This window comes from Stigmatopora nigra, chromosome 14, assembly GCF_051989575.1.
Source record: "Stigmatopora nigra isolate UIUO_SnigA chromosome 14, RoL_Snig_1.1, whole genome shotgun sequence".
NCBI classification, from domain to species: Eukaryota; Metazoa; Chordata; class Actinopteri; order Syngnathiformes; family Syngnathidae; genus Stigmatopora; species Stigmatopora nigra.
In genome coordinates this window covers 1,778,191-1,803,045 of record NC_135521.1, presented here as the reverse complement: position 1 = coordinate 1,803,045, position 24,855 = coordinate 1,778,191, and the positions used below count along the sequence as shown (strand labels likewise).

The 24,855-nt window shown below is 41.9% G+C and overlaps 6 protein-coding genes across 16 annotated transcripts in view; 3 read left to right on the top strand and 3 right to left on the bottom strand.

Moving 5' to 3' along the window:
- Nucleotides 1–5,749, bottom strand: part of macrod1 (mono-ADP ribosylhydrolase 1) — a 131,098-nt gene extending 125,349 nt beyond the window's left edge. For all 7 annotated transcript variants that reach the window (XR_013328615.1, XR_013328616.1, XR_013328617.1 and 4 more), the window contains exons 1-4: nucleotides 5,464–5,749; nucleotides 5,295–5,397; nucleotides 5,000–5,095; nucleotides 4,791–4,904 (exon numbers count right to left, since the gene is read on the bottom strand). Coding sequence is in view for 2 of the 7 variants with exons in the window: in XM_077732660.1 (XP_077588786.1) it covers nucleotides 4,791–4,904; nucleotides 5,000–5,095; nucleotides 5,295–5,397; nucleotides 5,464–5,643 (493 nt within the window). In the remaining 5 variants the exon portion in view is untranslated. The remainder of the gene's footprint in view (nucleotides 1–4,790; nucleotides 4,905–4,999; nucleotides 5,096–5,294; nucleotides 5,398–5,463) is intronic.
- A 789-nt stretch (nucleotides 5,750–6,538) lies between these two features.
- fermt3b (FERM domain containing kindlin 3b) lies at nucleotides 6,539–11,345 on the top strand. The gene is made up of 15 exons (XM_077732690.1): nucleotides 6,539–6,686; nucleotides 7,202–7,326; nucleotides 7,745–7,978; nucleotides 8,067–8,183; nucleotides 8,272–8,440; nucleotides 8,518–8,620; nucleotides 8,692–8,799; nucleotides 8,864–8,998; nucleotides 9,069–9,115; nucleotides 9,252–9,376; nucleotides 9,453–9,559; nucleotides 9,656–9,880; nucleotides 10,201–10,325; nucleotides 10,409–10,550; nucleotides 10,642–11,345. Exons 2-15 carry the CDS (start codon nucleotides 7,203–7,205, stop codon nucleotides 10,819–10,821), a joined length of 1,941 nt encoding a protein of 646 aa, XP_077588816.1. The 5' UTR covers nucleotides 6,539–6,686; nucleotide 7,202; the 3' UTR covers nucleotides 10,822–11,345.
- Nucleotides 10,086–12,644, bottom strand: trpt1 (tRNA phosphotransferase 1). The gene is made up of 7 exons (XM_077732695.1): nucleotides 12,463–12,644; nucleotides 12,034–12,115; nucleotides 11,803–11,972; nucleotides 11,537–11,714; nucleotides 11,287–11,343; nucleotides 11,090–11,200; nucleotides 10,086–11,029 (listed from the first exon to the last, which is right to left on the bottom strand). Exons 1-7 carry the CDS (start codon nucleotides 12,517–12,519, stop codon nucleotides 11,010–11,012), a joined length of 675 nt encoding a protein of 224 aa, XP_077588821.1. The 5' UTR covers nucleotides 12,520–12,644; the 3' UTR covers nucleotides 10,086–11,009.
- On the top strand, nucleotides 12,396–15,547 carry zbtb3 (zinc finger and BTB domain containing 3). Of its 3 annotated transcripts, none has more exons than XM_077732693.1 (3): nucleotides 12,396–12,701; nucleotides 13,071–13,891; nucleotides 13,994–15,547. In XM_077732693.1, the coding sequence occupies exons 2-3, from the start codon at nucleotides 13,074–13,076 to the stop codon at nucleotides 14,583–14,585; spliced, it is 1,410 nt and encodes a 469-aa protein (XP_077588819.1). In that variant the 5' UTR covers nucleotides 12,396–12,701; nucleotides 13,071–13,073; the 3' UTR covers nucleotides 14,586–15,547. The 3 variants fall into 3 exon arrangements, with proteins under 3 accessions (XP_077588819.1, XP_077588820.1, XP_077588818.1); XM_077732694.1 differs by having other exon boundaries at nucleotides 12,396–12,715; nucleotides 14,000–15,547; XM_077732692.1 differs by having other exon boundaries at nucleotides 12,396–12,715.
- Nucleotides 14,945–17,406, bottom strand: rnaseh2c (ribonuclease H2, subunit C). Of its 3 annotated transcripts, XM_077732698.1 has the most exons (5): nucleotides 17,256–17,406; nucleotides 15,570–15,724; nucleotides 15,390–15,502; nucleotides 15,183–15,302; nucleotides 14,945–15,110 (listed from the first exon to the last, which is right to left on the bottom strand). In XM_077732698.1, exons 1-5 carry the CDS (start codon nucleotides 17,264–17,266, stop codon nucleotides 15,087–15,089), a joined length of 423 nt encoding a protein of 140 aa, XP_077588824.1. In that variant the 5' UTR covers nucleotides 17,267–17,406; the 3' UTR covers nucleotides 14,945–15,086. The 3 variants fall into 3 exon arrangements, with proteins under 3 accessions (XP_077588824.1, XP_077588822.1, XP_077588823.1); XM_077732696.1 differs by having other exon boundaries at nucleotides 14,945–15,302; XM_077732697.1 differs by lacking the exon at nucleotides 17,256–17,406 and adding an exon at nucleotides 15,829–15,917 and having other exon boundaries at nucleotides 14,945–15,302.
- On the top strand, nucleotides 16,205–24,170 carry stag3 (STAG3 cohesin complex component). The gene is made up of 30 exons (XM_077732699.1): nucleotides 16,205–16,275; nucleotides 16,622–16,696; nucleotides 16,810–16,894; nucleotides 17,006–17,230; nucleotides 17,303–17,399; nucleotides 17,564–17,640; nucleotides 17,737–17,941; nucleotides 18,389–18,540; nucleotides 18,748–18,945; nucleotides 19,042–19,140; nucleotides 19,204–19,283; nucleotides 19,404–19,514; nucleotides 19,838–19,913; nucleotides 20,004–20,106; nucleotides 20,175–20,278; nucleotides 20,551–20,643; nucleotides 20,755–20,847; nucleotides 20,952–21,152; nucleotides 21,359–21,420; nucleotides 21,481–21,568; nucleotides 21,649–21,726; nucleotides 21,788–21,880; nucleotides 21,964–22,132; nucleotides 22,455–22,582; nucleotides 22,726–22,827; nucleotides 23,030–23,163; nucleotides 23,261–23,386; nucleotides 23,532–23,692; nucleotides 23,783–23,972; nucleotides 24,071–24,170. The coding sequence occupies exons 2-30, from the start codon at nucleotides 16,674–16,676 to the stop codon at nucleotides 24,153–24,155; spliced, it is 3,438 nt and encodes a 1,145-aa protein (XP_077588825.1). The 5' UTR covers nucleotides 16,205–16,275; nucleotides 16,622–16,673; the 3' UTR covers nucleotides 24,156–24,170.
- Nucleotides 24,171–24,855: the final 685 nt, after the last annotated feature.

Sequence of the window (24,855 nt, the reverse complement as noted above, 5' to 3'; positions counted from 1 at the left end):
ACATTTCAGAATGCCTTTTTTTTCATAATTGTCCATCCTAACTCTCCCTTTGTTCGACATTCGATCTAATTCCAATATGGATGATAAATCACTCGTAATAAGTCAAACTCTTAACTTTCCTTTTAGGAAAATATTTTTATGTAAATATATGTTGCATTAAATGGAATAGAAATAAATAAAGGAACCGTATTGGGGCAGTTTAGTGGATAAGTGATTAGTGCATCGGCCTCACAGTGGGAGACCTGGGTTCAAATCCAGGTTGGTCCACCTTGCATGTTCTTCCTGGGCCTGTGTGGGTTTCCACTGGGTGCTCCAGTTTCCTCCCACATTCCAAAAACATGCATGGTAGACCCGAAGTCAGCTGTGATTGGCTCCAGCACCCCCTCACAACCCTAGTGAGGATATATCAGCTCAGAAAATGAGATTAGATAAGAGATGAGTAATCAAGAGTGTTCTTTTCTATTCATTTAGCTTCTCTAACATACAGTACAGTACACTGTACAGTATAGTATATATAATCTGATTATATATTTATTGCACAGTAACTCCAGATCGATAAAAAGATGTCAATTCCCTGCCACTAATCCAGGAAGCCGTTTGCCATTGAATGACTTGCATTTAGAGATGCCTGCATTGGTGTGCTTTGAGTCAAATCCTTGACCCCCCACACACTCTCACACATACACACTCATACACACACACACACACACACACACTCCATCTGCACTGGCTTTCTCGATTTCTTATCGGCGAGGACATTAGCGTTGAGTGGACGCGCACACACACACGGACAGCGGCCGTCCGTCCCTCTGGTTGTGTCTGGCACCTGCGGCCAATAACGGAGGGGGGGCGACGGTGGCCCTTAATCTTGTATCTCTCAGCCGTTGCCATCTTGAATAGCTTTCTAGCCGTGGCCAACAGCTTTATCTGCTACCTGCAGAGAAAAGCTAGAGGGAGCTATCTCATACACGCAAGCAAAAAGGCTACCACACAAGAGAGGTAGAGCTATAACAGCGTGGCACATACTCGACACAAAAAAAGGCAGACTGGAGTTTCTCGCATATAAGCCGCATCCATCCATGTACAAGCTGTATCCTTAAATTTTGCAATTTCTACCGTATAAGACATCCGCTGATTCGGAAATTTCACATCCATATTCATGATTTGAAATGGGAGTACAAATGCGTTACTTTGAAGGGAAATATTAAGAAAAATAATCACTATTACTGAGATACTATATGAATCAAAAGCACATAATTAGGGTCAAAGTTAATATGCCTGTATTTGTAAATGCAAAATATAAGCCGCACCCTCGATTCAGCCATCATTTTTTTAGCCACAAATACAACGTATAAGCAAGAAAATACGGTAAATTAATGCCCTGCTGCGCTGGTATATATATATCGTAGCCACATGATTAAGATAAAGTACTGCAGCATCTCTAAAGAGCTTCACTTTGGAGACACATTTTTTTCCCCTTTTAATAGAAAGATTTATCAAACTTTGCCATGGCGCTTATTCACAGAGTCCTCCTGCATAAAGGGATGTTATGTATATTAAAAATAGAGAGCAGAGCAGGTGGAGTTTTTAAATCTTTTCCTCTTATTAAAGTTTAATCTTATGCAAATAGTGCACAATAAGAAGCATTTAGAGTCAAACACAAATATACATTAAATACTACGGAGGGATGGAACAAGTGCTAAAATGCAAATAAGGAATTTGGGAGGAAATTAAAGAAATAGCTTATGAGTAACAGGCAATTTTGCCTCAATCCATTTAGAAAACACAAACACACACAAATACACACTTATACACACGTATACACCCACACAAAAGCCCCGGAAAAGTCATCACTTGGACGTTTCATTGTGCAATCCATCTTAATCAGCTAGCCCATCAAAGACAATATATCCTCCCCTCCATCTTTCCTCCCTTCTTGGGAACAAGTGATTGAGGAGTGTAAAGAGGATGTTTAGTCTCCTCCCCCTCCGTATGGTCCCGCCCTTCCTCCGAGACCTCGCCGCAGCTTTTAAGCGCTTGTGGGTTTTTATGTACGTGGCGTTTTATAGGCATGGGCACAAGCCAAGGGGCAGTTAAAGTGGAGACGCCACGCGAGAGAAGGGGCGGTCCAGGGGGAGGAGAACAAGCAGGCGGAGTCAGGAATTACTGTAAATTCAATCTTTATTGAGAGCCACGCAAATGACAGGTGGCTCCGCCCAGATTGCAGTTCGCCCGGTCAATCACGGCGGCCCGGTACGTCGTAAAAGTGGATTCGTTGCTACGTCTATCCCGTATTGAAAACAATACAAATATGAGTGGACTTTATGCGGGAGTTTGCACGTTGCTCCCAGGCCTTTGTGGGTTCTCTCCGGGTTCTCCGGTTCTCTCCCACAAGCCAAAAACAAGCATGGTAGGCCGGTTAAACATTCTAAATTGCTTGGGTCGTCTCCTTGCACCCCGCGATTGGCTAATCAACGATTCAGGGTTAGCTGGGATAGGCTACGGCACCCCCTGCGACCCTTGTGAGGATAACTGATACAAAAAATGAATGAATACGTTTTGCTGCTTCATTATCAATGCCATGTCGAAAGAAAATGTGATAACGCTTTGTTATTTTAATTACTGTTCCCAGATGAGTGTTTATCTATTAAATCTATTCCAAGAAATGTAAATTCTCAATACAACCAGGAAGTCTAATTTATGCACATATAAGCCGGACCCTCGATTCAGCCATCATTTTTTTTACGGTCTATATACGAGAAAATACGCTACTCATCACTGGTTTGAAATACTATATACAATTGAAAGAGTTTTTTTGTCCTGGGGTGAAGAATTCACTCCAACCCCATCGGCAAATCAGTGAGCCTGGCCAATAATTGGCCACAGTTGGCTTGAAGAGAATATTCTCCGCCTACTTTAGGCTAAGCAGTGCAACCGCAAAATCCAACTACAACTCCTCCTGACTTTAACTGCATCCACAACGGGAAAACAACTTCGGTCAGTTTATTTGGACCAAACGACTCTCCCCTTTTAATTGCTCGCTCGTCCTCAACTGTCCGCTGTCTCGTTTGAACGGCGAGCGTCGGAGTGACCTCGCTGAGAGCTTTTGAGTCAATCCGTTAGTCAGCACGCCAAAAGCTCGGCCTCTTACTCGACAAAAGGACAAGGGGAATGTCAGCGGGATGGAAAATCAGTCCGACCAAACAAAAAAAAAGGAAAAAAGGCCGGTCAGAGGGATCGAGGTCCAAAAAAAAAACCCTGCCAGGAAGCCCTGAACCTGCCTGTTGCCATGGTGATACCATCCGTGATTTAAATACTAGCCTCGCTCTGGTTCGCTTTTTATCTTATTCTCTTCCCTCCTCCCGTCTGCCATCTTACTTTTATCGGAGTTAAATGTCTGACTGTCAGAGTTATGCGCATGACTCATCCACGGATGGACAAATTTTCCTCGGGCAATATTTGATTCTTTTATTTTTTTTCTATCCCTCTCCAATGACACTTTAGTGGTCCTTTTACGAATTGGCAAAACACGTACGCAAATACATCTGACAAAAACTGCCATCCCGGTCACAAATCAAGCAATAAACACCAAACCAACATGGACGTCATCTTCTATGTTTGCCAACACGCCGCCAATGAGGGTGAAAGAGCCATGCAGTTACTCGCTGGGATGCTGGCACCTGCTAACGGGCCTTCGCCAAATGGAAATCTATCATTTTCTGCTACAGTCTCATCATCAAGCATCATTTAGGCTCGCTGGAGCACCCTTCCCCTCTCTTGATACCCTCCCCTGCCAAGACACGGATGATATTTTTCCCAGATGCACTAAAATCCATAAAAAGGGGGTGAGACTCGTGTGTAAGTAAGTGGTCGCTGCCATCTAGCGGTTACTTTGAGGTAGTGTTTTACAAATACAATTGAGCATAGGACATAGTATATCATCACTTGCGGTTAAAAGTATGACAACAAAAATCTATTGGGTTGGCGATAGTTTGAAGCGCCGTTTGCCAAGAAGTTACTCAAAGTGAATAAGGGACGGTGACTTCATTGAAATTTGATTACAGAGGGATGCCAGGGGAAAGGAAAATGTATTGTGTCCTCATGCAAGGACAAAGGTTGGCGTCCAATGAGGACAATTTGGGGAAAATGGAGGAGTGAATCAATGTTTATGTATGTGATCACTTAAATTTTCAATGTTGTCTACTTATCCATATTGACTACTACTATTTATTATGTTGACTACTTATTCATGTATGATTTATTTTTGAATATGTATTCATTGTTATTATTTATTGATTGTTTATGCTTGTTAGTTGTTGTTATTTGTGCACTTCTGTACTTAGTTATTTCTGTTGCAAGTATTTATGTTGTCTACTTATCCATGTTGACTACTACTATTTATTATGTTGACTACTTATTGTTATTATGTATTGATTATTTATCTGTTTGTTTGTTGTTGTTGTTTGTGCATTTCCCTACTTATTTATATTGTGAGTAGTATTATGTTAACTACTACTTATTTATGATGTTGACTACTTTTCAATGTATTACTTATTTAGTGATATTATTTATTATCATTGTTAGATTATCAGTGTTTGTTTGTTTGGAGGCGCATACCAACAAAAGGGAAACATTGCAAAGACAGTTTTCACATTACAGGGATTTTTAAATGAAATTGGATGACTTACCGTAGCAGTGTGGTTGGGAATATCACTGCTTTGGAGAATTCTCTCCACTTACCTTATCTGGAACCACATTTAAATAGCAAAAAAATCAAAAGTTTGGCCTACCTGCATTAACGACAGCATCGACTTCCAGCCTTGTGATGTCACCACTGAACACGGAAATTTTCCCATCAACGTTGCCACTTTTGGGATAATGACTTCCTTCAAAGCGATCGGACACTGAAAAAGAAAAACTCAGGTTAACTTTAGGTTGTGTCAACAAAACTAAAGTGAAACTAGTGTAGGAAGATTAAGAGTGATATTGGGTTTCAGACCTTCAATGGGATTCCAAACTGGGATGTTCTCCAACTTTATGGAGTCAGTCCTATAGTATTTACGCCTGATCTCGATAGGCTGACACAAGAGGAACTCTGAGATGAAAAACAGCCATAGATTAGCAGATGCCACTTTGATTACATAAAGTTGCTGACGTTTGACCTATTCCCTGCAAAAAATATGACTATGCAACAACACTGATACTGAAATAGAGCATTTCATTCCCAGATAATATTTTTTTTAAGGTTTGGCACTTGATTTATCCAAGCAAAGTACAGTAATGGACCATCTTACCCTTGATCTCCTGCCAGTTGCCCTCATTGGAGTTAAGGTCAATTTTCATGGCTGTCATCGGCCCAGTGTGGAGGAACTTCATCAACGTGCCAAAACCCATAACCTTAAATGATCAAATCCCAAATGGTGAGGAGATATACTACTCTCGAGTGGACGGCGATCGGCTTACTTTTGTAGATTTTGAGTTCGTTGTTTGGATGTGGCTGCAGAGCAGATTTGGAAATGTTTGGCGTCCCACCTGTACACGTGCAGGTGTTAAAGTCAGATGCTTGAACCTGACACTGATGGCCATGTGGGACATCATTGATGTTCTCAGACGTAAAATTAGGTTTGATGTTTGTATCGACATCTCGGAACGTTTTGGTTGAGATCGTTAGATGTTATATTAGTGTTAAAATGAATAATTGTTGCCCTTCGCGAACCTACATCAACTTGCCGTACACCATAGTTGTTTTGCTTGTGGGAATGTACCATTTCAGGGGGGGGGAGTTTAGCATTCATTGTAGGTAGATATTTTGAGAAATATTCATAGCAGAGGTTTTATGTATTAATTAAATACAAGCTGAATTTAAATTTTGTTTTAGATGAGTGTTTATTTGTTTTAAAATGATTTTCAAATCAGAATTAAATTTCGAATAGAAGCAACCAACTTGGATGAACCGGTGAGTGCTTTAAGAACCGTCGGAAATATGACTACTCGTGAATTGCGTCAAGTTGCGTTCAAATGAAAGAATTATATATGTTTATTTCGCCTGTTTTTCACACAGAGATAATAAAAAAAACGTTTGTTTGCATAGGACACATTTAAAATGAGATTTCAAACACATGAGGCTGAGTTTTTTTGTATCTTAATGATTGAAATGTATTCATGTAAATGTGGAATAACAATTCTATCTTGTTTTTACTTTATTTATTTGCACTATTTACAAACATCTCATAACATAACCTATTATTTACTGTTATTATTTATCTGTTTGTTGTTGTCACTTGTGCACTTCATGGTGAAGCCTTAAATCTCATTATATACTTATATAATGACAATAAAGGCTCGCCTGCACTTTTACTATACCACAAAAATGTCCATATATGTTTACAAAAATCATACGATGAGCATATATTATCAACCGAGCCCATAACATACTCTATCACTAACCTGTCATTCAAAGCTTGAGGCCTTGCATTTTGTATATTTCCGCCAGACGGAAACTGACAAGACGAAAGGAGAGAGAAAGAGAAAAAAAAGGAACATGCTGCACAGACGGTTATAGAGCATTGCGCGTCCTGGCATAAAGAGGGGAAAGGTCTTCAGCAACCCTTGTATTTAAAACTTAGGGGGACTTTTCCCCGGATCTGGTCCCGATTTCTGAAAACCTTCAACAGAGAAGACTGACGGTACTGTCCTTGTTTATCTGTATTAATTAATCAGAATGTGCTTAAAAGGAGGGTGGCAAAAAGGCATTCAGTGTTGTAAAATTGTCTTTTAGTTTTAACTTTGAGAAAATGTCACAACTAGTCCCTATTTTATTTAAATGTGTAAAATCAAAATGGATATACTACAGAAATACATTTTAGGGTTGTAGGTCGTCTTAAGTTCGCAAACGTTTACGTCATGTCATCAATCAAAAACTTCATTCGGTATAGTTTTGTATTCATTTTTTAAACATGTATAATATGAGCCATATTAGCACGTTTTGTATCTGGTGGCTTGGGGGCAAAAAAGCGGAAGTATGTTTCCCTGGTGATTAAGGCAGAAGCAGGAAGTGCAAATATGTCACGTTGGATGGACTCACCCATTGAGTGTGTATGTATCATGTGCCAGTGAGCGTCTAAAGTGTGTCATTTACGAAAATACTTCACGATATTTTGTCAAAATGTGCCCTTTAATCAATTCCATTTGCGTGATCCAGCATGGCGGCGTGGGACCTGTCCATCACGGTGGAGGACCTGGGGCCGGACGCCCCACCTGTCAGCCTCAGTGTGATGTCTGACCTCCATGTGGGAGGGGTCATCCTCAAACTGGTGGAGAATACACGTGGGTCACCATTCATGTCAATAAAACTAATTGCAACTTTTAGCCTTACTACAACAACTACTACTACTACTTCTACCACTACTACTACCACTACTACCACTACAACAACTACTACTACTACTACTACCACTACAACAACTACTACTACTACTACTACCACTACAACAACTACTACTACTACTACTACCACTACTACTACCACTACAACAACTACTACTACTACTACTACCACTACTACTACCACCACTACTACTACTACCACCACTACTACTACTACTACTACTACTACTACTACTACTACTACTACTACTACTACTACTACTACTACTACTACTACTACTACTACTACTACTACTACTACCACCATAACTACTATTTTCCTTGCTATTTCATAAATTTTAACTCCCCGTCCACGCAGCGATCAAGCGCGATTGGTCGGACCACGCCCTGTGGTGGGAGCAGAAGCAGCGCTGGCTCCTGCGGACGTCCTGGACGCTGGAGAAACACGGCATCCACGCCGATGCCCGTTTGATCTTCATGGTCCAGCACAAGGCCTTAAAGGTGGGCCTGCCCAACGGGCTGACTGTGCGCCTGGGCGCCTGCTTCTCCAATCCCGTCTTCCAGACCGTGATGGGGATTTGCACGTTGCTCAGTGAGTTTGGAAATAATTCACTGGTCTAGACCGTCCACCACAGAGTCAAATGAGGGTATAAATTGGATTCGACGCTTGATCCATGCAGACATCCGTCACCCCGAGGAGCTGTCGCTCCTTCAACCGGTTGAAGAGAAGAAAAAAAAGAAGGAGAAAAGTTCAACAGAAGAGATTTTGGACCTGACTGTGGTTCCCCTTTCAACAGGTAATAGACAGAATACAGCATAGTACATTTATTTTTCATCCGTTCCCCTGAACCCACCACGTTTTTCCCCATTATTCTTGGTGGACAGCCTCCAGGACCACTTTGTCCAACGGGATACCGGCTCATTTTGGCGGCTCACCCGAATTGGAAGGAATCTACAAGGCGTTGTCGGTTCCTCAGACGTCGCCCACCCCGGAAGCCATTGCCAAACAGTACCGACCGGCCAGCGTAGTGGACAAAGCCCACATACACGGCAGGTACGTTCACCAAAGCGACTTAGCGATGAACAGAATAAGTGGTGAATCTAAAAAAAGGCCCTTTTTGTTTTCCCCAGATGGTTGGATTCATCGCGTTGTCTCATGCAACAGGGCATCCAAGAAAATGACAAACTGTGGCTTCGCTTCAAATATTTCGCCTTCCACGATATCGAACCTAAGGTGCATCCTTGTTATAATGTTATTGCGTGTCCTTTTTTCCCAGTTTAGGAGACATTTTTGTTTGTTTTCAGTACGACGCCGTACGTCTGACCCAGTTGTACGAGCAGGCTCGCTGGGCCATCCTGTTGGAGGACATTGACTGCACAGAGGAGGAGATGATGCTTTTTGGGGCCTTGCAGGTAGAGTGTTGGCCATAAAATGAAAAGTAAACAAATATAAGAGAACTAAAATAACTGCTTGCAGTACCACATCAGCAAAGTGTCGCAGTCAGAGCCCGAGACGGCCAAATCGGCGGCCGCTATGGACGACCTGGAGTCGGCGCTTCAGTGCCTGGAGGTGAAGATGGAGAGCGAGGGTGGCTCCGCCTCCGACATGCTGGTAAGATGACCTTTTATGCGCTTATGAATACAGACACACTTTTAAAGCATTTTCTTCTCGTTTTTGACAGAACAACATGACCGCACCAGAACTTCACGATTACCTGAAGATTTTCAGGTGCCAAAATAGCATTTATTGTCAATGATTAAGTATTTGTGGCAATTAAGCTAATGAAGAAAAATATATCATTTGAGTTACATTATAAGCATTTCTCTATATGAGCCAGAGAATTTTTACCATCAACATATTTCAGGCCCAAAAGGTTGACCTTAAAGGGATACAAGCAATACTGGTTCAAGTTCCAGGATACTTCTATTTCCTACTTCAAGAGCAAAGAGGAGAGCAACGGGGAGCCCATTCAACAGATTAACCTCAAAGGTATGCAATCATATTCTTGACACTGCAAGATTTTATAGAAAAAAAAAGCTTCAGATTATTTTTTTATTCCAAACAGGCTGTGAAGTGGCGCCAGACGTGAACATGGCCGCTCAGAAGTTCCTCATCCGCCTGCTGATACCAGTCCCCGAGGGCATGAACGAAGTCTACCTCCGTTGTGAAAACGCAAGTCCACATCGTCGACATTTGTCCGGCCTTTTTCGCCACGGCGTTGATGAAAATCTTCTCCTCTTCTCCGGTGTCCATTCCTTGGGCCAATAGGAGGAGCAGTACGCCCGGTGGATGGCTGCGTGTCGCTTGGCGTCCAAGGGCACGAGTCTGGCAGACAGCAGTTTCCAGAGCGAGATCCGTGGCATCCGTTCCTTCTTGGCCATGCAAAACACCAGTTCCAGTTCTCACGGCAATGCGGCGGCGGCGAGCGATGAAAATATAAATACGTACAGTTTGGTGTCCCCACGCTACCAGAAGAAGTACAAAACCAAGCAGGTGGGGGAAAATAAGTAACGTTACGTCTGATGCTGAAGCTGGTGCTGATGCTGGTGCTGATGTTGGTGCTGATGCTGTTTTATGCTATTTTATGCTATGTTGTGCTATATTATGCTATATTATGCTATGTTATGCTATTTTATGCGATGTTGTGCTATATTATGCTATGTTATGCTATATTATGCTATGTTATGCTATATTATGCTATGTTATGCCATATTATGCTATGTTATGCTATATTATGCTATGTTATGCTACGCAATGCTATGCCATGCATTGCTAAGTTAATTTGAGGATTCTTACCATGTCTGCCCACGCAGCTGACGCCACGTATCCTGGACGCGTACCAGAATGTGGCCCAACTCTCACTGGTAGATGCCGTCTCCCGCTTTCTGCAGATCTGGCAGGCCTTGCCCGACTTTGGCCTCTCTTACGTTGTTGTCAGGTTGACTTTTAAGTTTATTTGCTATATTCCATACTTTCTACTGAAGGGCCGGACATAAGAGTGTTGCATTTGTTGTGGAACAGGTTCAAAGGAAGCCGTAAAGACGAGGTCTTGGGCATCGCTCCCAATCGCCTGATCCGCATCGATTTGGGCGTGGGCGACGTGGTGAAGACTTGGCGTTACAACAACATGAAGCAATGGAACGTCAACTGGGACATTCGACAGGTGCGGAATTTTAACCAACAACTTCAGCGTAGTCTGTTTTGAAAGTGCGGGTTCAAAGACAAACAAACATAAAATTGATGCATTCGAACAGGTGGCCATTGAATTTGAGGGGAACATTAACGTGGCCTTCAGCTGCGTGACGGCCGACTGCAAAATCGTGCACGAGTTCATCGGCGGCTACATCTTCATGTCCACGCGCAGTCGCCACAAGAGCGACCAATTGGACGAGGAACTCTTCCACAAGCTTACTGGAGGACACGAGGCGCTGTAGTACTTGGCCACACCCACTGATCTTGTTGTACTTTTAATTAAAATGAATTGAGCATATTCATCTTTACTGGCGTTCAGAGAGACATTGAAGATTTTCATTGCATGATAATATGGTTTAGAAACATTTATTTGGGTATAAAGCTAGGATATGATGGCCTTTTGAACGAGTTGATACAGCTTCAGATGGTATTACAGTGGCAGGATACTCCCTAAAAAAGAGTCATTCCATCTTTACATCATCAAAAATGGACATTCACGTAATGTCTTACTTGTGGGCTTGAGTCGTAAAGCTCGGCTGAAGTATTCCGCTGGTAGTTTTCCCTCTGCGTTTCCCGCTGTCAGCAAAACGTGGTTCTCTGACCAAAAGAACTCAATCCCATCTGCAAAGTCAAATACAGACATGTCAATTGACTTAGTTAATGGGATAACTAACTACCTGATGGTGTTCTACTGTGTACAATCTTACCAGCAAGAGCTTTGGGTACATCGATAAAAATAGCCAGATCGCAGTCTCTTCTCATACCTAGTGAAAATCAAGAAAAATTATTAAATAAAAAGTATTGGAATTGTATACACATTTGTTTCCCATCAATGTTGCTGGTTTGAATCCTACATCAGATTACAGTAATCCCTCGATTATCGTGTCTTTACTACATTTTTTTCCTCTGTTAATGTTGGAATGATGTTGGCTAGTGAATCATTCTTAAAAGGCCCACCACTTATGACGCCATTTTCTTGCGGCAAGCCTGGAGCCAGATGAATGTGCGTCCTCCTCATCCGACTCAAACCCTCCCGCCGGATGGCGGCCCAGTTCCGCATGTATGAGCCGTGAACAGCCTCGGCGGGACAATCGGGAGAACCGACCAGAACCGGCTTCAACTCCAAATCGGCGACCTGGCCACACACATCCAATCAATGTTACCATCCATAGCTCACGAGTACAAATCAGATATAAGCAGAAAGTTACCCATCCGACTCCTACCTGCACGGTATGACCCTGATTGGCTCGTATCTGCAAGCGGGAATTTTCCGGGTGAGGGCAAAGCTTAAAACGCTGCTTGTCATTTTTTGCCACCACTCTCGTAATATCGTCCAGTTTGTATGATCGGAACTGCGAGTGAGCCAAGATGTCGTCAACATATATGTAGCCATCTAGAAAAGTTAGCACAAATGTCATTTGTTACACTGTAAGAAGCAGTTGTTTCTAACTCACCTGAATTTAAGTGTAAACCCATTTCATTGGCTCCATGGCGAAGAGCATAGGACAACGTTTTGGACAATTTGACATCTTTATCCTGGAAGTGGAGAGCATATACATTCTGTTATTATTCTGCAAAACAAAACATTTAATGTTCAAACTAACCATTTTTTTTGGGGGGGGGGGTAAATAATTATTAATGTTCTGCAACAGGTGGAGGTTATGATTAAGGTTTTCAGGCCAAAAACTAAATTTTTAGGCAGCTCAGTGTTAGTGCCGTCTTGTGGTAAAAATGAAAAGCACAACAGAGTGCGAATGTCTAAAATTAGGTCATCGGTGATATGACGTATATTTAAAGCGACCGTAATGATTGTTTTTAGATTTTATACCTGTACTCATTAGATGTCTACTCGCAACTTAATCCAGCAAATAGCCGCAACTCACCTCAGGACCACCACGAGTCCCTCTCTTTCCTCTTTTTCCGATTTTGTCAGATTCCATTTTCGTATTGAGAAAACATAGGAATAGCTGTTACATTGAATGTTTTTCTCGGCTCGACAGCTGAGACGAGACTGGACGACAGGAATAAACGTCACGTGACAATGTCAACAAGCAAGCACTTCCGGCATATGGCCGCTGCACACAAAAAGAGGAGAGTAGCGGAATAAAACACTTGCTGAACGGTAAGGCTTTAAAGGTAAGACCACAATGTTCCCTTTTTTTAGGCACAAAAGAACGACAAACAATGAAACAATATTTACAAGTGGTGCATTAAGCTAATTCTAGTGCCTGATATCCAAATCTAATCCTCGTTGTGCGTATCGGCACCCAATACTGCTATTTTTATACTTGATTTGGTCAAAAATTGGATCCGATTCAGTTAATCGTTGACTGTTTTCAGTGCCATTGTGTATTTAGGCTGCTGTAATTCAAACCACTAAACATTCATTTTTTTGAACCGCTTTATCCTCACGGGGCTCGCGGGGGGTGCTGGAGCATCAAACCACTAAACATTCAAAACTAAATATCGAAACCTCCTTCTTTCTCATCAGATCATGGAGTTTCCTCAGCACTCCCGGCAGCTTCTTTCAGCTCTCCACTGTCAACAGCAGCGTGGCTTCTTGTGCGACTGCACCATCATGGTGGGCTCATCCCGTTTCCTGGCTCACCGGGCAGTCCTGGCCTCCTGTTCGCCTTTCTTCCAAATGTATTACTCGGATCCCCTCAACAGCTCTGGCACAAATACGTCGGGCAGCTCCGTCACGCTGGACAGCGACATCGTCACGGCGACCGCCTTTAGCCTACTTTTGGACTTTGTTTATGAAGGGGTGCTTCAGCTGGAGGAGGCTTCTCCAGTGGAGGATATATTAGCGGCGGCTAGCTTCCTCCACATGAACGAGGTGGTTAGGGTCTGCAAAAGTAAACTGCGGAGACGAGGGCCTCTGGCTGAAGCGGATAGCACTCGCTGTGAGGAGAGCACTGGGCCGAGGAAGCTAATGGAGCCAGGGAGAGAAGATGAGGGTGACGGTGGAACTGAGCTTGGGGTTGTAAGCATCGCAGTAGATCACTTGAAGCCCATCACCATGACAACAAGTCTCTCACAAGCGCCCTTAATGGCACATCCGTCAGAATTTGTCAAGTCTGAGTACAGGAATGATAGAGATTCATCAGAAGCACAAGTTCAACCTCCCCCGAGTCCCGATCTCGCTGACACCACTCAACCTGGCATGGATGCCCCTCCTCAGCTCCATTGTGGAAGACAATCGACGCAAGGAGGCGCTGTGGGGCAGCCGGAAGGTCCAGATGGGTTAAGGAGTGGCAGTCAGGAGCAATACTCAGGTCTCTCCAGTCCATGCAGCACCACTGAGTACAGGTACTGACTGATATGATGATCTCCATTCTAATTTTCTTAAAAAGGGAACCTAAGATATAATGAAATATGTCAGTATAACCATTGCAATTGTCTATGTTTCAGCAACAGCGTCAACCAGCAGCCTTCCTCATCTTCCCGGTTCTTGGAATTCCAGGCTGGTCAAAGTGAAGGCCAGGACTCCCTCTTCTCCACGTTTCAGAATGTCAGCGACACAGGGAGCACTTCTGCTCTCAATGATTGCGGCCACCCAAAAGTCAAAGTGGAGGAGCAATACGAAGCGAGTGGCCCAATGGTGGAAATGGATGATGACTTTGACCCTTCCCAGCAAATGACTGGCGACCACTCTTTTTCCTCTTCTCCGCTGACTGCCTCATTCCTTCAACCTCCACTCACTACGCCAGAATCTTCCGAGAGCCAGGCTAGCTTTTTAACAGACTTTCGGGACAATGTGACGGAGGACGTCCCGACGTGCTGCGTCTGCGGAAAAACCTTCTCGTGCACGTACACGCTGAGACGCCACGCCATCGTGCACACCAAGGAGCGCCCCTACGAGTGCCGTTTTTGCTACCGCAGCTACACGCAGTCAGGGGATCTTTATCGACATCTTCGCAAGGTTCACGACCAGACCATGCCACCCAAACGCAGCAAAACTGATGATCAACCGCAAAATCCACAACCGCCGCCGCTAAGCTAGCAAGCTATCCCGTTAGCTCTCAAGCTAATGTCCATCAACAACCCAACTGTTCAACTTGATTCAATGCTAGTTAATTTTCTTATCAATTACAGTCTAACAATTTAGAGGACTTTGTCATACTCGGGGAATTTTCTAAATATTAGGTATGAATTTTAGTAGTTTTAGATGTCTACAGCACATATTTGACTGTAGACATTCTTGTGTTATGCCCCTAAACGTGATTCTATGTGTTGTTGACTTTTACAGGAGGAATGAATAGGAAGCTTTTAATTTCTCAATCCTCCGTAATATGAAAATTATTAATTAAATGGTTGGATTTTGCCCAAAAATTGTCAAAATGAAAACAAACAGTATACCAATTTGTTATTTCATTACAAATTTATTCACATAATACAAAAAAATAAAACAATATGTTCTCAGCTTTGTAACAATTAGTCATTGCTCTGGACGATGGCCAGCCACCTGCAGAAATTTGGCATTTCTACCACCCAACTTGCTCATTTAGTCCTCCACAGCTCCGTGAATCTGGGCAAAAAAACAATTACATGTCAATTGGGGGCACATCTTGGAAAGCATAAACATTCTTAATATCGGTACCGCTTCAGCAAGCTCAGGCCAGTCCATCGCCATCACCACAGCATCATCCGAGTTAGGGGGCGTCTCGAGGTTCCAATAGGTCACCTTGTCAAACAAGGAGGACATTGTCAGGGTCCTGTCCTATGGAAAAAAAGATTACATCAAAAATAATTAGTTTTGAAAGTATTTCTATAGTCTGAGTGAAAAAAACCACTGGGACTGGTCTACCTCTTGATCTGAACTAGGCTTGTTGATCTCTCTGAGCACCATGCCAGTGTAGCCTTGGGGACAGTTGACCTCCTGACCTTTGAGGCCTCGACCCCTAAGTGAAACGGTCTTCTCTGTAATGTAAAAGAAACATTAAAATTGGATGCTGGGCGCAGGGATATTGCGCAAAGTTTACTGCACCATGTTTTCGATCCTTTATGGCAGCATTAAAGAATTGAGAGATATGTGCAGGTCCATTGTGTTCAATTTCACAAGGGATCAGGTGAAGTGGCTCTTTGGGTGCTTGGTCTGCAGTTGATGCATCCACGCGTATTACACTGCTGTGACAGGACATCCTGTAACCGCAACCATTACAAACTCATTGGCAATACATTTAAAAACAGCTGCTGGTCATGTAACAATGTCTGATTCCCCAAAATATATTTATACCCAATGTTACCTTAGCATCGTATTCGAGCGCTTTGCAGAGTTCCGGGTTAATTCGAAACTGCGCTCTGATTGGGCGTTAAACTCTTCTTCTACGGTCAAAAATAGTTTGGCGGCGTTTTTCAAAATGCTTCCCCCTCTCGACGAGTGATCTTATTACAGCAATGTATACGGCAAAAACGGTGTGTATTACACGTAAACTATACTCATACATTTAAAATAAATAGTATAGGCAAATTATTTTACAAAATAATATATATACTAATTTTCTGTTTAATGTTTATTCAGTTAGATTTGTTAGTTGGTCCCTAATGTACTATTCGGTCCCAGACAACCATGGCAACAGGGCTAATTCCCAAGGACCAATCATAGCTACAGCTGATCAGGTTCTGACCAATCCGGAGTCTTGTACTTATTCATACAAGTCTTTCGGCCACTTGGTAAAAATTAAAGAAAGTCGGTAAGTGCACATCTTAATACAATTATATTACTATTCCTCTCAAAGTTATCTGGATATATAGTTAAGTAACAGTTATTAATTATGTCGTGGCTGGTGACCTAATTTTTTGGAGGCCGAATTAAGGGCCTAAAGTGTGGTTTAAATGTAAATGTTTTGTAATGAGACGAAACGAGCTGTTAAGCTCTGATTTAAAATGTTTTACGTTGAATAAAATATTTACTATACTGGTACTCGTGCTATAATTTAAAAACAGTAAACTCAAATAGCACAGAGGCAAAAGTTAAGGTGTTTTCATTGCGTTGATCCAAGCATATTTCTCTTGTTCTTTTGTGTCATTATATATCAGGTAAACGGTCCAAAATTCATAACCAACTGGAATACTTCATTAAAAATCAACCATGTCAAGTGACGAGTTTTACTGGTAGGAGAACATTTCTGTGCACAAAAATATGTTTGGCCTCTCTCTTGGTCAAGGTGTTAAGTAAGCATACAGTATGAATTTGACTATATTTGACTTTTCTTCCATTTTGTTAGCTCTGATTTGACAGATATGGATGTAGACTTTGAGCCTCCAGTGAAAAATACCAAGCGAAAAAATCTGACCAAGACAAGCTCACCGGTATTTTATGTTCTCTCCAACTATTGTTGCCTTGTATGATTACAATAAAACAGTGTTAACTTCAACATACATCCTAATTTATTCAAAATGGGGTTTTTCTTTCATCCCAAGGCACCAAAGAAACCAAGACAGAAAGACGATTCAATGACATCACCAAGCCCGGCTAGTACCTCCTTACTATCTACGCCAGAGGTTTCTGAGTCTGACCAGTCATCCCAAATGAGACCCAGGGAGGCCTTATCCAAGTCTGGGAAAAAGGCCATGACCAGAGGGGACAAAGTAATCAGTGCAAAGGACATGTATGAAGCAATCAGTAATGGAAAAAGTAACCTCACGGTGAGGAAATATTCCCGACCCTTACTTCGAATCCATTTTCTGATGAGCTGGCTTTTTCCTCTCCGCTTCTAGCTGATGATTGATGAGTGGCTGGACTACTACAAGGAGAACCGTGAGGAAGGATTTCTGGAGCTTATCAACTTTGTCACTCAGTGCTGTGGATGCCCAGGTCAGGGAGTAACAAAAAGGATGGTTGGGTGATGCATTGTGGGTGATTGAGTTTCAACAATATGAAAAAATCTTGTGCAAGTGTTTTTTTTAAAAATCATAACAGGTCTACTATATTTCAAGCAAAAGCAATTGACTAGTATATTTTTCATTTAATTTCCCCAGGCATAGTTACCAAAGCCATGCTTGAAAATATGGAAAATGCAGACATCATCACTACACTGACTAAAGAATTTGAAGAGGTAATGGAACAAATATTATTTTTGTCAAGGTTGTCCTTCTGTTCAAGTACATAGTTGATATTTCTGAGAATAACATAAGTGTGTTGTTCCTTTTAGGGTTCAGTGAGCTACCCATTGTCCGGGACGGGCCTCGCCCCCAAGCGATTTCGAGCGGGCCTCCTCGAATTTGCCCGCATCCTAGTGGACTCCTGTCAAAATAGTTTCCTTTATGATGATTACCTCTTTCCCTCCTTGTTGTCCCTCCTCACCGGGCTGTCCGACTCCCAAATCAGAGCATTCAGACACACGAGTACCCTGCTCGGTGAGCGCGTGGCATCAAAACTTCAGGCAAAACTAAGCTATTAATGGCACTCCGTAGGCCAAGTGCTTTAGAAAATGGAGACGTGAATGTGGCAACTACTCCATACAATACACTAAAAGAAATTGAGTGCATAACTTCACAATTACCTCAATAGTCGTACCCTTACTTCCGAAATAAATTGGTTCCATAACATTTTTTCGTAAGTAGAGCAGTACTTTATATGTAAATTCTCTTTAACTACCAATGAAACACTTTTAAATTGGTCGAAGCATCCCAATTTTGTATGTAAAATGTGAGAAACACAGAATTGAGAGAAAATTATAAGAAAATTGTTTGATCAAAATGAACATAACCATTCAAAATATATCCATGTTGTAGCACAGGGAAACTAGAGGAAGCTAACGGTAGGCAACAGAAAGAGAACACAATATTTCTTCTGTTTCTCAGCCATGAAACTGATGTCAGGAATGGTGAAGGTGGTTTTGACCGTGTCCAATCAGATGCAAACCGTCATGCGGCGCTACGAATTGGAGTCTGGCAAGGACGAGGAAGACCAAGACACTCTGCGACTGGAAGATTTCAAGACTGCCATCAAAGAGGTGACCATAGACAAGGACTTGATGGCCCAAAAGTTTTAAAATAAAATACTCCTGGTTTAGAAACTGAGAAAATAAAAATATTTATGTATTTCCAAAAACATGTTGATTGAAATATTAGGGCAATTGAAGTGTAAATCTTACATAATGCTCCTTCTAAGCTCACATTGAACACATACACACAACTAAGTGCCATTTGCGCCATACTAGCTGCTGGAGGATAAAGAAGAGCTGTCTTCCATGATGAAAGCCACCTTTCGGGGCATTTTTGTGCACCGCTACCGTGACCAGCAAGTGGAAATCAGAGCACTTTGCCTGGAGGAACTGGGCGTGTGGATCAAATTGAACCCTGAATGCTACCTCAATGATGGCTGTCTCAAATACCTTGGCTGGATGCTGAATGACAAGGTATTTTACCATAAAATTGGATTAAATGCAACTGTTTTCTCAGTATAACTCAAACAGAACTAAGTTTACACATTTGAAATGCCATTTTTCCTAAAGCAAAGCGTGGTACGTCTGAATTGTGTGCGAAGCTTGCTGGGTCTCTATGAGGAGCCGGATTTCATTGGCCGAATGGAGCTTTTCACCAACATGTTTAAAGTGAGACTCCGAGGTAAAATGAGGGTTTAAAACATGATATCGAGTGAATTTGTGTGTGTTTAGAAGAGGCTGCTGAATATGGTCATGGACAAGGACACCGAGGTTGCTGTCGAAGTGGTCAAGTTGCTACTTCAAATCCATGTGTGAGTCCCCAACCTTTTAGGAATGTGTTTGTCAATCTTTGGAATTCCAAAAGGGACACATCCAAAACTGTTTGAGCATGAAAACCTTGATTAAATGACTGAAATTGTACACTTGTGCAGGGCCATGGGGAAAGAAGGCCTGCAGGAAGACGAGTGTGCTCATATCTACCCCCTGGTTTACAACGCCAACCGCACTTTGGCGTCCGCAGCCGGCTTATTCCTCTATCACAAGTACTTTTCCTCACAAAAACTCATTTCCACAGTACCATGAGAAAGCCACAATTAGCGTATTTTTCCAACTATAAGTCGCATCTGCCAAACAAAAATATATAATGGAGTGGTGATAGTGATAACATTAAAATGAAAAATAGCTGAGAGCCAATTAATTATTATTTTTCCCAAATCCTTTAAAGTTTTCATCTATTATTTTTTTATCTATCTATTTTTTGTGTGATTCATAGTCCGGAAAATACGTCAATAGATAGCTAACCTAGCCTGCGCGCTCTTGGCAAAAAAATTGATTTTCTAACTCAAGAGATTTTTCATATCTATAGGCTAAAAGGTACAATGGACAATGAGAACAACACAGACTTCATCAAAATCCTCATCAACTTCCACATTCAGAGTGAGGTAATACCTTATCATCTTTTGTTTTCATCTGTAATTTAACATAAAAACAACCATAAAAGTTTGCCTGACTGACTTTCCACTAATGGACAGTTTGAAGAACATGCAATTTACCTAGTGGACAGTCTATGGGATGTTGCCAACTCAGGGTTAAAAGACTGGGAGTGCATGGCTAATCTTTTGCTCCAGGAAAGTGGTAAGGATTAAAAAATCACCTTCACAAAAATCCATTGTAAACTAAACTATGGCTTTTTATGTGATCAGATTTGATGGATGAAGAAGAAGGTGGACTCATCGACTTGATGATATGCTCAATTAGAAGGGCAGTGGAAGCAATCCCACCAGAAGGAAGAGTCTCCTTCAGGAAGGTGGGGACACATGGAAGAGTTTTTACCAAGTTTCACTGCCGCCTTTTCCCAGTTCAAATGAATACAGTAATCCCTCGATTATCACAAATTCACTACTTTGCGATTTTCTTCCACTATTAATTAAAGTTAGATGTTTATCACCATTAGTGGCACTCAAACATGATGATTGACAGCCTTCCTCTTTAAAATGGCTATATTTCTATTACTGTCAACAGCAGTGAATGTATTCTTTATCCCCAAAAAATGTTTGTCTTCATTTTATCACCCAAAAGAGCCTGAATGTGAAGGAAAAAAAGACCCAGGAACAAGACAAGTGTCGCATCACAACCCATTTTATCCCATTAGTGCCAGTCTTGCTGGCTAAGGTAAGTATGAATTTGTAGTCCAGTTCAATTTAAATTGTTGGGGCTGTTTTTTTTTTTTTTTTGCAGAATGCTTACTTATTCAGGCATTCATTTGATAAATGCTGTGTGTAGTACTCTGCAGACACGAGGATGGTAAGACTCCTCCTGAAAATGCCATGCTACTTCGATTTGGATTTGTACAGCAGGTCCCATCGGATGGAAAAGGTGCCTTGTTTCAATACTAGCAAAACAATAGGGCTTCTAAGGTTAGCATTTTTCCAACAACTTGAAAAATGTCCTGTTTTTACATCCATGTGGGTCAACCCTAGCATCTGGACCAGCTCCTCTCCCAGATCTGCCGGATTATAGAGAACCACACCGACAACGCTGTGTTGGCAGCGTGCGCCAAACTTGTAAACACTTTCTGCGACAGCAGCCATGCTTTCTCCTCCCGCTCTCACCGGGTTTTTAGCCAACTTCTTGACAACCTGACTGAATACTTCAACTCCTGTTACAGTGAACTGAATCAGGTTGGAGAGACTAAATCTTTATCTCAAAGCATGTATTTTTTTGGTTTATTTGCCAGTAACCAGCTATTCGTGATTTGGTAGTCAGCTTTTGTCTGTCTATTTAAAGCCTGTGTGTTTGGGGTTAAGGGTTATTTTTCTAGAATTATGAAGCCAAAATGCCCTGCAATTCTGAACTAACCCTTGTATCTGTGTCTTTTGGTATCTAGGACCCAACTGTTGATGTTTTCAATGCTTCCATGGCCTTGAAAAGGATTGCAACATTGGTCTGGTGTGTATCAGCGAGTGGTATTTGCCTATATTTCCTTATTATTAATACTTGTTATTTCAGTGGCAGCGACCTGTGCAATGCAAACCTTCTTGACACTTGCCTGGAGCTCCTTAAAAACCGGATGGAGTCCCGATATCTTGACGAGGAAGTCTGTTATTTGTTTTTCTGACTTTTTTTTCAATTCCAATGAAAACCTATTACAAGTGGCCATTTTCTTTTTACATTTAGCTGGTGGTGGCAGCTTTAAAGTGCACTGCTCTCCACCTGATGTGGGCCAAAGTCCATCTGCCCTCTGTACCTGTTCAGGTGGGCTTTACTTATCGTGAATATACTTTTCTTTACGGTTAATTCTCATCGTTTCCACCAGGTGGAAGTGACGTCGTTGAAAAAAAAGGTCCAAACCTTCTGCCGAATCTGCGAAGCCTGTCTTTCTCTCGGACAAGCTGAGATCAGGAATCAGGTCGGGGCATCGCCATCCCACTTTTGCAAGTTATGCCAAAAACGGGTAATTCTTAACACGGATCATCTTTCTCTCCACAATAGGCCTTTGAGTTGGTCTGCGACTTCCTGTATCTTTACAGTCCAATGTCTGGCCAACCTGCTCACACCATTGAAGAAGTGCAGCACAGACCCTCTACTTCACTACGCGCCGGCATGGCAGCTTTCGTGGTGGACTATGTCCTGGGAGACACTGATGATGATGATTTGGAAGGTTTGTTTCAGGGTCACGTTTGCCAAAATCGGTCCAAAAGTCCACCCATGTGTCCTTTTCAGGTGGCTAAACAATTGTTCAAGAAACAATTTTTAAAATTCCATATTCCTTCAAAATGTGGCTGATACAAAGAGACTCCTTTTGGCTTCAGTAATCCCTCAAATATTGCGGTTAATATAGTCCTTTGTCTTCTTGTGGCCACGAGCCCATTGTCCGCAATATTTGAGGGATTACTGTATAATTGCTTTTCATGTTGTCATGTTTTAACATTATTTTTCTTCACTTTAAAGGCAATTACCTGTGGCTTGTTTGTCCTCTATAGATCAGCAGGAGGAGAAGCTCAGACTTCTTCTCAAGAAGCGCAAACACCTGGCCGCTTTTTCAAAATTGGTCATTCATGGTGTTATTGATATGACCGCAGCCACTGACATCTTCAAGCATTACAACAAGGTGCAATGAAACTAAATTTTTCTTGACCCTTTTGAGGATATTCCTGACATTTGACCCTTTTCAGGGAAAGTGACTATTTTTGATCATGAAAAAAAAATAGATTTTAGAAATCATGACATTCTTCCCATGTTTGATTTTTGCAGAACTTTATGGATTTTGGTGACATCATAAAAGAGACCATTAATATGAGCAAGCTCATCAATCCTATACTAAGTGCCAGGACTCTCTGCTTGTCTATGCAGCAGGTACAGCAGTTTTTTTTCCCACCATGGCCTGCACTTAATATGCACTATAGCATATTACATTATCTTTTCAATGCTGTGGTAGAAATATGATGACTTAATCTGTGTGCATATAAGCCGTACACTCCATTTTTTTCAACAAATATGCTATATATGTGAGAAAATACTGCCCTTGTTTGACAATTGGCTATAACTGTGGATCCAGCTGTACTCCGAAATGCTGACAGAGGAGGTCACCAGGAGAGATGTCGACGAGATTAAGGATTTAGCCAGAAAGCTCACCATGACGTTCAGCACTAACCTCCAACAGGCTCACAAACCTTTGCTAGCCCTCCACAGGTGAGTAACAGGGTTAGACTAGCCATTTTTAGCTAGATTTCTTTTAAACCCTGATGATGAACATTCTTTTCACGTCATTGCCCTTTTCAACTTTGAGGAGCGGCATAGATTTCGCCTTGAGGGGACCACAAGAAGAAGGGGATGAACGCCACCCTAATTTGGGCTTCTTTGAGATCCTCAGCGAGTGCAATTTTCGGCTCATACCGAGAGACAGGGCCAGGCTGTGAGCTCTCTTTCACCACACATACTTAATTTATGTCCTCGTATAATCATTTCATTACGACATCAATGCAAAATCCTTGCGTCAAATCTTCACACTGATAGCTGTACCCGTACTGATGTGCGTTTTTTTTTTTTGCGCTTTTCAGGGTTACTTACCTGAAATCCTCTTGTCCTGATGGCCTCATGTCCTCTCGACCGGTCTCCATCTATCGGCAGTCCTTAGCGGCGGGCGCTCCCGATTTGGAGGCCGTGGTAGGCAGTCGACCGATAGCCTCGGCCCCTAAACGCCGAAAGACCAGACCTCGAGGTTTGCCAATAATATCAATGATCTTTCATGTTTCCCGCAATATTCATTTGAGACCTATTCTTAATCTGACGCTTGCCTCTCCCGGTTCAGCGACAAAGTCCAAGAAACAATCCACACCAGACAGCAGTGACATCCTTAGTGGGCGCTTCAGTCCAAAGCATATTTCCACTGCCCTTAAGGAAAAACAGACAAGCAGTACGCCAAAGCCAGCTGCCATTTTGGATTCAGATGTTGACAACAGCTCGCCTGTTTTGCCCTCAGAAGATGAATTCTCCTCAGGGTCTGTTTTTTTTTGTCTCCGTTTCATTATTGTTGTTGAAGTAAGAACCAAAAAGTTGGATTTTGATCTTTTATTTGAAATTGACCCACACATTTTAGATCACAGGTGGCTCGTCTGGTTTCCACCAGGAGGTTGAGCTCTAGCATCAGTCCGAAATCACTGAGCAGTTCTCACGAAATGTAAGATTTGATTAATAACCTAGTATTCACAAATAATATATCTCGACGGAATCATAACCCCCGCTTGTGTTCTTTAGCCGGTATACACCGCAAGAAGAGATAGATGATGACAATACAGAAGAGGAGTTAGCTGAGCCTGACGAATATGAAAGTATTTCTTCATTGATAATAGTAAGGTCATTTGAATGAAATCAACATACAGGGTTCACAATAATTTATTACATGGTTGGCAATGTCTTAAAAATGCCTTTTGTGTGTGTGTTTTTTTTGTGCCACACAGCCTTTCAGCCCTAATTCAAGTTTCATCGATAACCTGTTTGCCTGAAGAAACACACCATTCCAGGTCAAAGTTGAGTCTTGTTTTTATTTATTGATAAAATGTGTTCTGACAGTAATTCAGCAAGGAATTTAAAAATAGTAAAAGAGCCAAGTGAATTAAAAAGATGTTATTATATGGCATATGAACAAAATTATATGAATTTAGAATTATTGCAGTGTTCTATATGAAATTCCAGTGTTTAATTTGTCAAACGAACTGGAAAATTTACTTTTGTCAGAAGATTTTTTTTTTACTCAGGCATGTTAAGCAGCTATGTATTACACCAGTCCTGAAATCATTAAACTGGCTTCTTCAAAATGCAAACATTGAAAATGGTTCCTCTTTTATATATAGGTTGGTTTAGACTAATTTTATTTCTTACTTG